This window comes from Xenopus laevis, chromosome 5S (assembly GCF_017654675.1).
Source record: "Xenopus laevis strain J_2021 chromosome 5S, Xenopus_laevis_v10.1, whole genome shotgun sequence".
Classification (NCBI taxonomy): Eukaryota; Metazoa; Chordata; class Amphibia; order Anura; family Pipidae; genus Xenopus; species Xenopus laevis.
Genome location: NC_054380.1, coordinates 6,962,881 through 6,980,565, shown reverse-complemented (window position 1 = coordinate 6,980,565; position 17,685 = coordinate 6,962,881). Strand labels below are relative to the sequence as shown.

General features: G+C 42.7%; 1 protein-coding gene across 2 annotated transcripts in view; it reads right to left on the bottom strand.

Moving 5' to 3' along the window:
• Nucleotides 1-13,976: 13,976 nt before the first annotated feature.
• xpo5.S (exportin 5 S homeolog) overlaps nt 13,977-17,685 on the bottom strand; it is a 29,739-nt gene continuing 26,030 nt past the window's right edge. For both annotated transcript variants that reach the window (XM_018264878.2, XM_018264879.2), the window contains exons 29-32: nt 17,578-17,685; nt 17,295-17,432; nt 16,104-16,265; nt 13,977-15,182 (exon numbers count right to left, since the gene is read on the bottom strand). In XM_018264878.2, coding sequence (XP_018120367.1) covers nt 15,039-15,182; nt 16,104-16,265; nt 17,295-17,432; nt 17,578-17,685 — 552 coding nt within the window. In that variant the 3' untranslated portion in view covers nt 13,977-15,038. The remainder of the gene's footprint in view (nt 15,183-16,103; nt 16,266-17,294; nt 17,433-17,577) is intronic.

The window sequence follows — 17,685 nt, the reverse complement described above, 5'->3', positions numbered from 1 at the left end:
ATCGCTGTGCCTCTGATTTTCTCTGGCTATGGGGGGATCACTGTGCTCTGATTTTATGTGGTCTATAGGGGGACGCTGTGCTCTGATTTTATGTGGGCTATAGGGGGGATCACTGTGCTCTGATTTTCTGTGGTCTATAGGGGGGATCACTGTGCCTCTGATTTTCTGTGGTCTATAGGGGGGATCACTGTGCCTCTGATTTTATGTGGGCTATAGGGGGATCGCTGTGCCTCTGATTTTCTGTGGGCGATGGGGGGGGATCGCTGTGCCTCTGATTTTCTGTGGGCTATAGGGGGGATCGCTGTGCCTCTGATTTTCTTTGGGCGATCGATGGGGGGGATCACTGTGCCTCTGATTTTCTGTGGTCTATAGGGGGGGTCACCGTGCCTCTGATTTTCTGTGGGCTATAGGGGGGATCGCTGTGCCTCTGATTTTCTTTGGGCGATCGATGGGGGGGATCACTGTGCCTCTGATTTTCTGTGGTCTATAGGGGGGATCACTGTGCCTCTGATTTTCTGTGGTCTATAGGGGGGATCACTGTGCCTCTGATTTTATGTGGGCTATAGGGGGATCGCTGTGCCTCTGATTTTCTGTGGGCGATGGGGGGGATCGCTGTGCCTCTGATTTTCTGTGGGCTATGGGGGGGGTCACTGTGCCTCTGATTTTCTGTGGGCTATAGGGGATCGCTGTGCCTCTGATTTTATGTGGGCTATAGGGGGGATCGCTGTGCCTCTGATTTTCTCTGGGCTATGGGGGGGGGATCGCTGTGCCTCTGATTTTCTCTAGGCTATAGGGGGGATCACTGTGCCTCTGATTTTATGTGGGCTATAGGGGGGATCGCTGTGCCTCTGATTTTCTCTGGGCTATGGGGGGGGGGATCGCTGTGCCTCTGATTTTCTGTGGTCTATAGGGGGGATCGCTGTGCCTCTGATTTTATGTGGGCTATAGGGGGGGGGGATCACTGTGCCTCTGATTTTCTCTGGGCTATAGGGGGGATCGCTGTGCCTCTGATTTTCTGTGGGCGATGGGGGGGATCGCTGTCCCTCTGATTTTCTCTGGGCTATAGGGGGGGATTGCTGTGCCTCTGATTTTATGTGGGCGATGGGGGGGATCGCTGTGCCTCTGATTTTCTCTGGGCTATAGGGGGGGATTGCTGTGCCTCTGATTTTCTGTGGGCGATGGGGGGGATCGCTGTGCCTCTGATTTTCTGTAGGTAATGGGGGGGGGGATCGCTGTGCCTCTGATTTTCTGTGGTGTTGGGGATCACTGTGCCTCTGAAATTCTTTGGGGTAAAGGGGGGGGGCTGTGCCTCTGAATCAGTGGCATGAGTGGGTGTCACTGTGCCTCTTCTGTGGGTTGAGGGTGTGTTATTGTGCCCTTTAGCGGGGGGGGAAGGGGAGTCACTGTATATTTGAAAGTCGATGGGGTGGGAGTAGGGTTGCCAGCTGACCTGTATTTTACTGGCCTGGCTGGTAAAAATGTTGCATGATTGCAATGTTAAGTATAGGGAAAAACCATAAAAACATAGGAAGGCCGGTATTTTTTTTTTTTTCTAGAAAAGGTGGTAACCCTAGGTGGGAGGTCACTGTGCCAGTCTTGGATATCAGAAATCCCTCATCCTCCTGTAGTGGGATATGGCTTCTTATCCCTTTTTATTATAACTTAAAGGAGAATTCAGCCCCCCTTGATGTTAACTGCCCTTCTGTCCCCCCCCCTTGCCCCACAGTCTTACCTCTGAATCCTTCTCCCTCCAGAAATAGCGACTGGAAAAGCAGTGTGAGTGTAGCGGAGCTTCCAGCCACCATCTTGTTTTCTTCTTTCTCCTCCTCAGCACATCCCGTCTCTTTTCGGCGCATGCGTATTTTTCAAACCCAGAAATTCACTACAACTGCGCATGTACCAAAAATCCACTCGATTCATGAGATTTAGAAGATGGTGGCTGGGAGCACTCACTCTGCTTTTCCGGTCGCTATTTCTTGAGCGAGAAGGATTCAGGGGTAAGACTGTGCAGGGGGAAGCAGGGAGGGGTACAAACTGAGTGGGGTCAGATGTGGACTTATCTCCTCCTTTAATTCACAGAACTATTTAATTTTAGTAATTGTTTAATGACATCAGTTTTTTCAATTTATTTAGATAAGAATGTGTTCATTTATTTTTTTTTTCTTTATTTTACAGCTGCTGTTGGATTCCTCACATCCTGACTCCTTTTGTCGCCATCATTTTGTGCAGTTTTCTATTGTTTTGCCAGGAATGAAAGTGGTACTCTTTAAAGGGCATGTAAAGGCAAAAAAATAAAATCCCATTTTTACTTTCTTTATTGAAAAAGAAACCTATCTCCAATATACTTTAATTTAAAAATGTGTTCTGTTTTTATAAGAAACCTGACTGTATGCAGTGAAATTCTCCCTTCATTTACTGCTGTGGATAGGAATTGTCAGACGGTCCCTAACTGCTCTGCAGGGAAACAATCATACTTATGAACAGCAGGGGGAGCCCCCGCCTTACTTCCCAGCCATGCAGAACTCAAGCAGCTTTGTTTATGACGATCCCTAAGCAGCCCAGACCACACTGAGCATGTGCACAGTCTTAGTCTTGCAAAGATGTATAACAAAGTTACAAGATGGTGACCCCCTGTGGCCAACTTTGAAAGCATAAATTATTTGTTTGATTAGGCTTGTGGTGCAGTAAGTTCATGTTTATGTTTAGTATACAAAATACAGCATTTCTAGCCTTATTCTATTTTAGACTTTACATGCCCTTTAAAGAAAATCTTTGGTTTTATTTATTGTGTCTTAGATTTGTTGTATGATCCTGCTTCATGTTTTCATTTATGTTTTAATAAAATTATAAATAAAATTACTTTTTTGTTTGATGTACAGTTTCTTTGGCCACTTTTTAGAATCGAATAGGTAAATGTATCTACTTGGCTAGAAATCGACTATGCACGTTACATTTGTCAGAGTCAGCCTTAGCTGATTGCATTGTAAGTCCTGGCTAAAGACTTTCAGGGTATTTGGGAGCTGTAGTTCAGTAATATGTGTGCAATTCATTTTGCACAAACAGAGAAAATGTATTTTCACCACACTTTTGTTTTAATCAGTTAAAATAAAGTCGAACTCTTGTTTAAGCTTTAGTTTTTGAGAACACCAAGAAATGTCTCATTCGTGTATCCACTATGTCTTTATTGGCTGCTTTCATTTATTCTTGTAGAAATATAATTGAAACCTCCAGTGCCACTGGTTATTTCTTCAATTTGCAACTAACTACTCCTGTTGCTACAGGTGTTTTTCACAATTTTTTGGCCATAGGAGGATGCCATTAAACTCAATGTCAGATTTGATTATTTCTCGACTAGTTTCATTCTGCCACGTTTGAAAGTCTAGGTCAGTGATCCCAACCAGTGGCTCATGAGCAAAATGTTGCACCGTGTTGGTGTTGCTCCCAGTGGCCTCAAATCAGGTGCTTCTTTTTAAATTCTATTCTTGGAGGCAAGTTTTGGTTGCAGATAAAACAGGTGTACTGCCAAACAGCCTCAAGATAGGTTGACAATCCACATAGGGGCTACCAAATGGGTGCTTATTTGGCACCCCAAGAACATTTTTCATGCTAGTGTTGGTCCCCAATTACTTTTACTTCTGAATGTTGCTCACAGGTTCCCTGCTCTAGGCAATGACCTGCACTGCTTCTCCACAGCTCTTGGAACCCTGCCTCCATGCACAGGCCGGCCTTAGGCCTATTGGGCCCAATAGGGCCCCGCACCTCTGGGGGCCCCACACCACAGGTCAGCACAGATAATATTTCCCTCAGCACATGATGCTGCCTGGCCTGCCCCCAACTTTGAGAGTCCAGCCCATCCCCAAATCCATAGGTCCAGCCCACCCCCAACTCTGATAAGCCAGCCTATCCCCCAACTCCATAGGTCTAGCCTGCCCCCAACTCTCATAGGCCCAGCTTTCCTCCAACCTTGATAGGCCCTGCCTGCCCCCAATCCAACCAAACCTGCTCCCAAGCTGAATCGGCCCAGCCTGCCCCAAACTAATTGGCCCAGTCCACTCTCCTATTTCCTCCCTCTCTCTCTTACCCTGTGTGCCCCTATTATGTGCCCCTATTTCATCCCTCTCACTCTCTTACCTTGTCTGCCCCTTTCTATTTTGTGCCTGTATGCCCTTATTTTCCTAAATACTTGGTGTGTCAGTAGCCAGCAACACTTTGTCTAGGGGCCCCACCAACATGGTCCCAATTGGGCCCCACATTTGATAGGATCAGCCCTGTCCATGCAGTGTATATATTCCTGCAGACAACTTCTAAAAAATGCCCCTGTACACCACTGACTGATCTCAATGTTATTTGAGTGAAATCATGTGTTTTAAAAGTGATGTTTTCCCGACCACTTTGTACATAAGCACTTTATATTATATAACATTAAAAGTGTGGCAAGACAAATGTTCGTTGACCAATGTTTTAAACAAAAGGCTAATGGTTCCAGATGTGTATTAAGATGCATGTTCTTCCAATCTGCTCTTTCCTGTATTTCAGGGACAGGTATGGTAGTTGCCTATGTGCAGATACGCAGCCCTTATTTCACATCTGCTCTGTGTGTCTGCACACAGGACAATTCTGTACCTGTCCATAAAAATATAGGAAGGAGCGAATTGGAACCATATTTATCTTTCTATACCTGTGGAGAAAAGCAGATGTAGGGCCCCGTGTGCCATTATTATGTCTATTCCATGGTAACTATTTTTTTTACTGGTGTAGTTACACTGGTAGAGAAAATAATGGTCGACTTCCTTCTGCTCTGACAATCCATGTGCACTGAATGGCTTGGTTTGGCATTGCCATAATAAAATTATAAATAAAATTACTTTTTTCTTTGAAGTACTGTCCTCAACTTTTAATTGGTCTTTGCCAATGCCAATTGCTATAGAGTGTAGATGTGTTAGGCTAGACTTACAGATCTGCCTGTGTATGGCTGCTCTCATATGCCCCATCTGTATTCCCAAGTCTATTCTATCAGTAAACTGGAGAAATGGAAAGAGAATATTAGTAAAGTTGTAGAAATGATAGTGTATGTTAGGGTAAATTGACCTGCCGACATGTTTGGTTCCATGTGAATAAATTAGGTTTTTGACATTGCATCCATGAATAAAGTGCATCCTAATGATAATTGAGTCTGCCAATATATTTTCATAATGTTGGGGTCAATGGATGAAAGGTGCCATATCGATAAATGTATTGTCAAGTTTGCACAAGGCAATAAATAAATCATGTAAATAAATCAATCTGCATTTTTGTAAATGGATGTATTGCCCCATACATATACTATTATGTTTGCACAATGGGGGCTGCAAACACTAATTTATCCACTAGGTGGCATACATCAAATCAATTTCCTGTAGCTGTGTTTGGCAAGTAACTTGTTGGTATAGCAACTTGCCTTTATGAGCACACAGGTGTATGGAACTCTCATCTGAAATCAAGTTGATTGCTCTCTGTGATGTGAATTATATTGTTTACAAGAGGTTGGTTGTGTATTTCAAGAAAAGAGTTTAATATCATGTATATTTTCCTTCATTGTATTCCTCATGTTTCCAGCATGAGTGTATTTTAGCTAATCTTTGTGACACTGTGCAGCTAAATACATTACTATTTCTCATGGCACCCTAGTCATACACTTGTTCTTAGTGCCCTCTTAGGTTTTTTCTCATGCATTTTTATTGTCAATTCACATAAATAAATATATAATGCAATATAATGCAGAAATGCAACATTTCAAGGCATGTTCTGTTGTTAAATATATATTTTTTAATTTGAACATGTACAATAGGTTTATCAAATTGCTATTGCACAGCTCTTAATTATTTGCATTTAACAGGATTTCGATTGAGACTTTAAGGGGCACATTTACAAAGCTCGAGTGAAGGATTCGAATAAAAAAAACTTAGAATTTCGAAGTGTTTTTTTGGCTACTTCGACCATTGAATGGGCTACTTCGACCTTCGACTACGACTTCGAATCGAACGATTCGAACTAAAAATCGTTCGACTATTCGATCGTTCGATTATCGAAGTACTGTCTCTTTAAGAAAAACTTCGACCCCCTAGTTCGGCAGCTAAAAGCTACCGAACTCAATGTTAGCCTATGGGGAAGGTCCCCATAGGCTTGCCTATGTTTTTTGGATCGAAGGATATTTGTTCGATCGAACGATTAAAATCCTTCGAATCGTTCGATTCGAAGGATTTAATCGTTCGATCGAACGAATAATCGTTCGATCGACGTATTAGCGCTAAATCGTTCGACTTCGATATTCGAAGTCGAACGATTTTAGTTCCTGGTCGAATATCGAGGGTTAATTAACCCTCGATATTCGACCCTTAGTAAATGTGCCCCTTAGTATTTAAGTAATGGCAGGCTTGGATGAAAAAAATATGTCTCCTGAGAACAAGGTATGAAGTTCAAATATATTTTATCAATTATTGTTTTTTATTTTAGCTTCTGTTATGTTCTATGCGGTCCAAATTGCTGGAACTTGGACCTGACCCAGAGCTACAAGCCAGACCAAGATTCTGCAATTTTACCTGCTTGTACCTGCTACCCAATCCAAACTGCAGCAACCTTATCTGCAAGCCTGCACACTGCCATTATGAAATCGGAAGTTGTCTTGCTGCAAAACAGAAGTGATGTCATCAAAAATGGGATGTGGCCAAAAAAAGCAGACAAAATGATTAAAACTTTCATCAGTCAGCTAGTCCTTAAAGGGGAAGGAAACCTCGTTGGCGCTAACCCCCCTCCCCCCCTCCCGTGTATTGCCCCCCCTCCCTCCTCCCCCCTGGCCTACCCCTCCCGCTGGGCAAATGCCCCTAGCTTGTTACTTACCCTTCTGCGCAGGTCCAGTCCACGGAGTTCACAGGCGACATCTTCTTCCACGCGATCTTCTTCCTCCTTTGACCGGCGTTTTGGCGCATGCGCAGTAGGATCATTTCGCCGGTACGGATCTACTGCGCATGCGCCAAAAGTCACGCGCATGCGCAGTAGATCGTACCGGCGAAATGATCCTACTGCGCATGCGCCGGTCAAAGGAGGAAGAAGATCGCGTGGAAGAAGATGTCGTCTGTGAACTCCCTGAACTGGACCTGCGCAGAAGGGTAAGTAACAAGTTAGGGGCATTTGCCCAGCGGGAGGGGTAGGCCAGGGGGGAGGAGGGAGGGAGGGGGGGCAATACACGGAAGGGGGGTTAGCGCCGACGAGGTTTCCTTCCCCTTTAAATGGCTGTGGTGTATCTGGTGTATACGTTGGCACCATTTCTTCACAGGATGCCCATTAATTTCTAGTATTATCCACTGCTTGATCTGTCAACAACATGATCACCGATCATACACATTAAACCCACTGGGTCGAGTCAAGGCTCTGCACAATGTTTAGCCACTGTTTTGCTTCTACAAAAATTTGATGAGATTTATTGAATTTTATTTGAAGCACAAGAAATTTTTGTGCCCGACATATCTGGCATCTCATCTGACCAGAGCATCTTCCTCCATAAATTTGGGGGAGTCGCCCAAATGCTTTTTGGCATATTCAAAATGTTCCTTCCTATTTTTAATTTTAAGGGGCTGATTTACTAAGGGTCAAATTTAGAAGTAGAAAATACTTTAAAATTTGACCATTTATATCAAGTCGAAGTATTCCTGCAATTGAAATAAAATGGATTCAACCGATTTTAGCATACGAACAAACGATTTTACTTTGATAAAAAACAACTTAGAAAAATAGTCTAGAACAGAGATCCCCAACCTTTTTAACCCGTGAGCCACATTCAAATGTAAAAAGAGTTGGGGAGCAACACAAGCACGAAAAAGTCCCTTGGGTGCCAAATAAGGGCTGTGATTGGTTATTTGGTATCCTCTATGTGGATTTGCAGCCTACTAGAGGCTCTACTTGGCACTATACTTAGTTTTTATGCAATTAAATTCAGCTTTCAAGCTTACAATTCAAAAATAAGCTCCTGCTTTGAGGACACCGAGAGCAACATCCAAGGGGTTGGGGAGCAACATGTTACTCACGAGCTACTGGTTGGGGATCACTGGTCTAGAAGGTCACCATAGGCTAACATAGCATTTTGGCAGCTTTTATCTGGTGAAGTAAAAAAAGTCGAAGTTTTATTAAAGAGACAGTACTTCGATTTTCGAAGTCGAAGAATTTTACAATTTGAATCGAATGGTCATAGTAGACTATTTGATGGCCGAATTTTTACAAAAATTTATTTCAAAATTCATGTCTAATATTCGCTTCGGCCCTTAGAAAAGTAGCCCCTAAGATTGCACACAGGTGGACTTCATTTCACTAATTACGTGACTTTTGAAGGTAATGGGTTGCACCAGAATTTCTTAGGGGCAAAGGAGGTGAATACATATGCACATGCCAATTTTTTTTTTTTTTATATATATATTTTTCTCATTTCACTTCACCAACTAAGACTATTTTGTGCAGATCCATCACATAAAAAGATTAAGACCTGTTTATATTACAGGTTGGAATGTAACATAATAGGTAAAAATGCCAAGGGGGTCAGTACTTTTGAAAAGCACTGTATGTCTGACGAGGGCTTTACAGAGGAAACAGACCCTGTGGCTGCAAAGGTGGGGGGGCCCAGGAAGTAACGTAACTTGCAGCTTCCGATGCACAGGCAATGCACCCGGCACCCCTTTAGATGCTCTAAATGCGCAGATTACTTACTGTCGCACAATCTCCGACAGGCCAGAGGGGGAGTGTGCCCTGGTGCAATTGCACCCCCTGCTTCCCCAGTAGTTACCCCACTGGGCCCAAAAAATATTCAAGGGCAAATCAATAGTAGGAACATACCCTTGTTTACATCGTGTGTGCTGTTCCTTTATCATAAAAGGAGATAGGGTTATCCATCCAACAAAGGGTAATAATATCCAACTAAATAGTTATGCCACTTGTGTATCAGAGTACGTGGTATATATGTTAAAATGCCCCTGCGGCATGGTGTATGTAGGACAGACCATACGAGAAGTGAAAGGATAAAAGAACACAAGGGAGATATCCGTAACTTTAAAACAGGCACAACCACGATACCCCAGTTTCACGGCATCTTAATTTACATAACCATCATGTGTCCCAACTAAAATGGTTGGTGTTAGAAGTAGTTGAACTACCCCATAGAGGAGGCGATATCAGTCAGAGGCTTGTGGATTAAGAAACTTGACAGTTTGACTCCAAGAGGTAATGAATGACCAGTGGAGAGTAGGATGCTTCTTGTAATTTTCGAATAATGCTGATCCAAATTTTAATATTATTCTATTTTAACCTGTTGTTCTGTTCCTTTTCAGTGAGAAAGATGCGGCTGCCCATGAGTTTGAAATAGAAACAAGATATCGTCCAGTATCAGATCCTCTGAGTGGTGAGATAAACTGGGCAGTTTTCGCCACTGTTACAAATTTGCAACATTGTTAAACGATGCAACACGGGAATAAGAAAGAGAAATAATTGTAACTCTTATGTAATACAACTCTGTTACAATATGATGTTCATGTAATTGAAAATTGTAGAATTTGCAGCAAACTGGACTCTTTTTTTTGTAGGCTGAAAAGCAGTACTGGGGGTAAAGTGTAACCCACCATTTTTATGGTTTTATTGGCTATTGGACTATTTGGATTTTTCACTACACTGGACTATAAGCACCAAAGTTACACTGATTATATTATATGATATGAGGCCAGGCTAACAAATCCCCACTGCAGAGACCCCGATGAGTTAACGTTTTTAGTAACCTATCACGCCAAGGGGGTGGAGTGTATGTGGATTTAAAAACCTGTTTGTAATGTGCACTGATTGACACTTGAAAAAGAGCCACTTTAGCTCAAAACATGTTGTGAATAAAAAAAACCTTGCGGCACAGTTTCTGCGGTTTTATCTTCCTGTTTGTCCACAACTTTAAAGACTTGGCATTTGCTTAACATTGACCAGCCTTCAGAAGCAGATTTCACTGGCCGGGCACATTACTCTGTAGTAGAAGAACCTCTGGTACATTAGGATTGAGGTGTCTCATTTTGTACCAATGTTTGCCTGAGGGGACCTGAAGGAAACAGTTTACAAGTAAGGCATTCTAGAATTAAACATCCTACCTTTCCTTCAGGTCCCCAGGCAGCACACCTAAAGAGACATTTACAAGAAAGAATAGGGAGGGCATCAGACAATGGTTTGTAACACTTTTTGGCTGAACGCAGCCTCCCCTGAAAACATCACATAGGATAGGGTCTATAATGTCTTGTGAAGTCAAGTCAAGTCACACTTTGGAATATAGATCTGTGTGCCCATGGGGTTGAAATGGCTCTAGTTGAATGAGCTTTTATCCTCGCTGGAGGAGTTTTTTTTAGAGATAGAGGGAAAAGTTTGTCACTTTGTAGCCATCAGATCTATTGAAGGACTGCCAAGAGACAGTTAGGAAGAGAAGTGCAAACTAACTGTGAGTCCATTTTCATGGCAGAATCTCCCTGCGGCTCAAAAAATCTGCCCTGAGGTTGTCTGAGCCCTGATGTAGACTGCTGAGGTACATGCAGAGGGTACCACACGCAACACAATATTCAGTAATATTTCTGATACAGTGCAGCTGTGTGTGCCCTTTGCTTGTCTATATGGGATACAAATGCAGTGTTGTACATTTTTTGTTCTTTTTGCTGCCCCTATTGTTAAGGAACTGTTGATTGAACCAGCCAGTAGACTGACTCCTCCAAGAGAGGTACTTGAAGGGTTCTGTCATGATTTTTACGATGTCGTTTCTATTTCAGTTACACTGTTTTTAGTTACATTGTTTACCAGACAGACGCAGGTGTGTTTTTTTTTGCCAGAAAGAGAAAATATGTCTTCCCAATGCCCAAAGAGGTGCAAGATTCCTTCTCCTAGAAAGGATCCAGTGGAGGCTAAAATGCAGAAGCTCTATCCCTTTTCTCCAGAGTCTCAGGAAATTTGGAGCAATCCTCCAACAGTGGATGCTCCAGTTGCTAGATTGTCCAGGAAGGCAGGGCTACCAACATTCCACAGCCAATGGAGAGAAGGATTAAGCGGAATTGAAGAAGTTGTACATTATGATGGGAGCCATGTTTCAGTGGTCAAGGCCCTGTCAATGTGGAGAGAGGATTTAGAGTAGAGGACCAGAAAAGGGGTGCCTCATGACAAGATTTTGGTAGTTCTAGGGGATCTGAGGCTTGCAACATCCTTTTGCCTGAGGGCCTCTGGTGTTTAACGAGATCTATGGCCTCATCGGTAGTGGCTCTTAGAGCCCTTTGGCTTAAGTATTGGTTGGCGAGACTGGATTTGTACTATCGATTTAAAGGATACATATTTGCATGTGTCGGTGGCCTTAGAATATCAAAGGTTTCTTTGCAATAGGTTGTCATCTGCAGTTCACATGCCTGCCCTTCGGGTTGGCCACGTCTCCCATGACATTAACCAAGGTGTTGGTGTTGGTCATTGCAAAGCTTCGAGAAGAGGGTCTAGAAGTATATCACTATCTGGACGACCTCTGAGAGGGTAAGGCTAAAACAGCAAGGCTATTCTCAGGCTGTGATTGACACCTTATTGAGGTCAAGAAAAAGAATACGTCTCACCGATATGTGATCTGGGGAATATTTCAGGCATGGGCAAGTGAGAATTTTGTGGATTTGTGGAACCCATCAGAGCCAAACATTCTTGAGTTCCTTCTTTGGGCCTAGAGAAGGGTCTGAGTACACAGAGAGTACAATTATCACCATTATCTGATATTCTGGGATGATGATGGACAGCAGAACCCTTGTTTTCCAGATTCTTTCAAGCAGCAATCAGGATTGTTCCACCACTTAAGCCACTCACTCCTGTGTGGGACTTGCCTTTGGTCCTAAATGCTCTTGCAGATACTCCTTTTGAACCTCTTCAACAGGCCACACCATGGAATGCCACCCTGAAGACCGTCCTCAGAAGAGCATGTGAGATACAAGCTTTATCATCCAAACCTCCTTATACTATTTTCAAAGTGGATTTGGTGGTCCTTAGAGTTAGACCAATATTACAATTCCTGCCCAAGTTATCGCTAGATGTGCATTCCTGTCTACAAATGTACCTACAAAGAACTGAGAGCATCAAGAAAACTAACAAGACTGTTCAAAGTCTCAGCTTGGGCTAGGAAGGGAGAGGCAGCCAAAACTGCAACATGGAGATGGATAGTGATGGCAATAAAGAAAGGTCTATAAAGAACAGGGTAAGCCGATGCAGGAGGGGATCAGAGCACATTCCTCGAGAGCCATGGGGTCCCCAAATCTGCATTAATGTATATTGCAGCTCAGCAAGAGGAATTGGGGAGGCACAACACCTAGTGACTGCAGGCAGTGATTTCCAAGTGGGTCGTCAACATTCACAGAAAGCAGAATAAATCACATTACACTGATCAGCTCAACTTTAGCCGACATCCCACCTACACCCACACTACAGACTGGAGCTGCTGTTCAACTACAATACTCCCATAACATTACAAAAAGTAATATACACACAAAAACTCAGGATTTGGTGGATTCCTTTGGTGTTGTAGCCACAGGTAGTGATGCCCCACCTTAAAGCTGAGGATCAGAGAAGATCCAATGGAACAAGAATGAGGCCGCAGCAGACTGGCAGGGAGACCCACAGTAAATAGAGACAAAATCAGCAGTTACAGAGATCTATGGGGACCTAGGACACTTGTTCTTATCCTGTTTGAGGGGAAAACTTCATGCTGTGAATATCTATGGCACAACAGGCTGAAGGCCAGGCCATTCTTTTATCTAAAAAAATATGTACAAGTGATTTATTATGCTTTCTACATGTTTATTTGCATAATGATAATCAATTTTACTGCACAATGAACAACATGAGTACTGGGGTATAATATATGGAATGGCTACTGACAGCTGTTCTGAGGGGGACTGTATGTTTCCTGCCATGCATTTCAGGGTTCTCTATAAGTTACTGTCCTGTATTTTCCTTCCATACACTGAATTGCCATATATTTATCTTGAGGCTTTACAAATGCTATCGCCAAAACTACAGGTGATTCCATCTCACTGCCTGTAGTTCCCCAAGAACATCAGAGCAGTCTCTTTCTCCTGACAACTTGCTGGTCAGAAACGGACCATAGGTGGCGCTGTTGTAACTAAATTCATTGATATTAACAGTACATGTATCCCTTAATATCTTGGAATAGAAAAAAAAAAATTAACGTAAATGACAAAAGTGCTTAGAATAGCACCCTCATCAATTTTACGTTTAAACACTTTAAAACATCTGAGATCATTTTAGCTGAGCAGCTTGTAATTTTTTTCTGCACTTCTTTATATGTTTTCCCCTCTCCAATCAACTTTTTAATCAAAGAGCAACCCATTTTATTCATATTTTCAGAGAGAAATGTACTATAACCAGAATGCACTTCCTCAATGATTCAATTTCACAGAATGAGCAGTGTGTATGTCATAACTGTTGTTTTTCTTTAACTTTACTACACCTACTAGTAAATTATTTTCCGTGTAGAAATGTAATTTCTACAAAAAACAGTGATTGATCAGGTTATGTCGGACTGCAACTTTAATCATGTGATGGTGGTGAAAGAAACAACAAGAGTTCATTGTTGGGCCAGAAGGCGCAGTTATTCCATATGGGAGTATCTTCCTTCCTATTGGGCTGACAATTCAGTGCACCCCTTGTATTTTTACGTACCCCTTACAGATTTCACCCATAGGTGGAAAACCATGACATGCAAATAACTCCCCTACTAGGGGTGCACATAATGTTTGGATTTAACAGAATACCAAATCCTGTTGGAGTATCCGGATTAACCTCCAGTCAAATACTGGATATCATGTACCAGATCCATTTGCCAGAGAAACAGCCATAGCCAATAGTTGGTAGAAGACAGATGAGTAATATATACATAGAGTGACAGGGAAGATTCAGTATAAAAGGGCCAATACCTTTATTTTGTACACTGCAGGGCGACAGATGACTTGAAGCTCGACTCGTTACCTGGGTCTTCTGCTGGATCTACAAAGTCCCAGCTACAGCCAACAAGTATGACTGTCTTTAACATAACAGCTCCTTGCAGCAGTGGCTCAAGCCGGGAAAAAATAAAATTAAAAAACATTGTCCAGTCCGTAACACAGTAAAACAACAAATGGTGCCCCAGTACAAAGATAATAAATTAACACAATTTGTTTTGAGTTTAATTTACCTTTAACGTAAAGGAACGGTAAAAGTAGGACATCCTGTATGGTAGCACAAGCCTCGCCTACCGGAGTGGAGTTACCGGTCAGAGTCCAACTTCCACCATAAAGGGAAAGGTGTTGGGCCCACTTCATGTTCCAGTTCTAGCAAAGCATCACTTAGAACGTCCTTACGAAGACAAACAAGTCTAATTCTCTGCAAGAGTAAGAGCAATCAGTGATGTGCCATTACTGATCTCAGTTCCATTGATGTTTGTAACCAAAGAGAGTATTTAGCTTTTTCTTTGCACAGCTTGATGTCCCAGGAATGTTCTCAGCATAACGTAGGCACTTGTTGATCCTTGGGAGAACCGTCAGCCTCATTATCAGCAAACAACGCCACACTGTACCATTAAGTGCTGCTTAGTTCCACCACCCACTTATCGACTATCCAGGTCCAAAATGAAGTTATTTGGAACATTCAACAGTGCAAACCCACTCTCCTACCCAAAAGCAGCAAATCAAACAATGTCACTAGTTAACAGGACAAATGATGAGCTTGCTCCAGCAGAGAGCACTATACTGGAGCACAGGTGGTAAAAAAAAAAGAGCTACGGAACAGTCAAGTGGGCACAGTTAACCTCACATGGTGCAGTGTTTTAATACTTATGCTTATAAAGGTATGTGACCCCCATGGGCGGGGGAGGGGCAGGGTGAGTACAAGTAGCAGAAAACATCCAAGTTCTGCTCCCGTCTGTAGTGATGTCATTAACTGGACACAGAGGAATGTGGCAGAGGCCAAATTTCTGGTGCATAATGTCAGGGTTGGAACAGAGCCATCAGGGACCCATCACAACTGCTCAGCACAGATTCGCTATCCAAAGCTGGCCTGGTTTTTTTCTTTAAAAGAGCGGGCAAGTTCCGTATATGAACCTCCTTCCGGAACTGCTCACCCAGTGGTTTCTGAAAAATTCAAGAAAATAACACCATGAGGATGAGTAACAGTAGCATTACCTGGTTATATCAGGACTCTAATGTCTCACGGTCTGCAAAATGCTGCCTTTTATGGTTCTTCACACTTCCAAAATTGCACGATGGGCTCAGAAACCAGGATAACATGTTACAGTGTGATTTTCATTAACCCCCCCATTAACAACTCTATAATTGAACACTAGTGATGTAGTGTTAAAGGACAAGGAAAGGCAAAACAAATAAAATCCCATTTTTACTTTCTTTAATGAAAAAGAAACCTATCTCCAATATACTTTAATTAAAAAATGTGTACCCTTTTTATAAGAAACCTGACTGTATGCAGTGAAATTCTCCCTTCATTTACTGCTGTGGATAGGAATTGTCAGACGGTCCCTAACTGCTCTGCAGGGAAACAATCATACTTATGAACAGCAGGGGGAGCCCCCGCCTTACTTCCCAGCCATGCAGAACTCAAGCAGCTTTGTTTATGATGATCCCTAAGCAGCCAAGACCACACTGAGCATGTGCAGGGTCAGGGTCAGGAAATATGTTTAACAAAGTTACAAGATGACAGCCCCCTGTGGCCAACTTTGAAAGCATAAATCATTTGTTTGATTATGCTTTGTCATGCAGTAAGTTCATGCTTATGTTTAGCATTTCTAGCCTTATTCTATTTTAGACTTTCCTTGTCCTTTAAAAGGAGGGGCAGGTAGAATGGGTAGTTGGGGGAAATACATTGCTAGATAGGCTTCAGATACGGGACATGGCTACGAGAAGGCCTTTAAATTCCTCGTGTTCGTATTTGTTTATAGGAAACTACGGAGTTGAGGAAACAGATGGGAGACCTATTATGTTTATCTCAGTATCCAGAGTAAATTGCTATACTGATCAAGAACGGACAATCTTTCTTACCCCGATGCACCCAGCAATGAGCTTTCTAAACTGTTCCCTTCGCTTTTTCTCGCTAGCCTTCAGCTGAGGTGACAAAAGCTTTGTGTCGAACTGCTCCAAGGAATCCCGTTGGATATCGGGTACTTGCTCCATCAGCCCACGCAGCTCTTGATACTGTGGGCGCTATGGGAATAAAAGAAAAAGGAAGGTTTTCTCTTTTTATGCAAAATATAAGGCAAGGTTTAGAGGACAGACAGGGACTTGGAGGAGAAGGACCAGGTGACTTATAGGGGGCAGGGGTAATAAAGGGCAAAGTAGGGGAAGGTTTAGGGGACAGAGACAGATGGGCACTAAAATAACTCTGCTGTGGGGCACAGTAACATCAGTTGTGGGACTCTCAGGAAGGTAATGTTGCTCAGTGGTCAGAACCACTAGTTTCCATGTGCAAATCCTTATTTAAGGATAATAGTAACAATTAAAAGCAGTGACAGGGAAAGCATCTTCCAAGTGAGATTGAAAATAAATATCCACTGGGGCAGGGAATGCTGTATAATATTGCTGTAGAATATGTTGTTGCTATATAAAGGACGTTGCTAATAATATTGCTGTTAAACACTAGTCCAGAGTTCTGCCAAAGTTCCAGTTGGCACATTGCAGTTGTGATGATCTAAAAACTGCTAAGCCACTCAATAGGTACCACTTTACTAGAAGTTCTGGAAGGGCTTCTAACCAGTTCCATACTAACCATATAGAATATAAATGTTAATACATGTAATACAGCCTATGTAGTTCCTATATGGAGGACAGTGAGGTTGTGGAATGTGCTGCCAGATGTTTTTGTGATGGCTGATTCTGTTAATGCTTTTAAGAGGGACTTGGATTATTTTTTTTGGACAAGCATAATATCCAAGGCTATTGTGATACTCAAATCTAGAGTTAGTATAGACATGGGTATATATCATTTATGTGAGTGTATCGAGGGGTCAGTATGAGTGTGTGTATGTATGGATGCTGGGTTTCGTTTGGAGGGGTTGAACTAGACTTTGGCCTTTTATTTTAACTCGATTTAACTATGTAATTCATAGAATGCTATTGCCACGAGGCAGCTCAGAAAAGCAGGATAGCATTTCTATAAACTGAAGGGTTTATATTGAGATAAAATCACACATTAAGTGGAACCATAATGTCCCCTTTTCACACCCCATTACTTACCAGAGCCTCATATGTCTGGAATGCCAGCTGGAGCAAGGGAAATTTACAACTTTCATGCTGACCATGAGCCTGCAGCCCACACAGTATATTGGAAAATAAACAGAGAGCAGCATCAGCAGGCAGGGATGTGGACATCACCTGGGGGGGGGGGGAGAAAGGGGTAGCATGATAAAAGAGCATACACTTGGCCTACAAAGACAGTATGCCAGAGCACTAAGTAAACTATGTAGGGCATATATAAGGCTGCTAGATAGAGAGGAAGTGGGTAGCTGAAGCACGTTACCTGTTTAAGCAGGGGCCAGCACAGCTGAGAAGCTGCCCTCTGACAGGCAATTGTGTCCTTCCACACCAATGGGCTGTAGGAAATAACCAGCAATGCAGTGGAAATCTC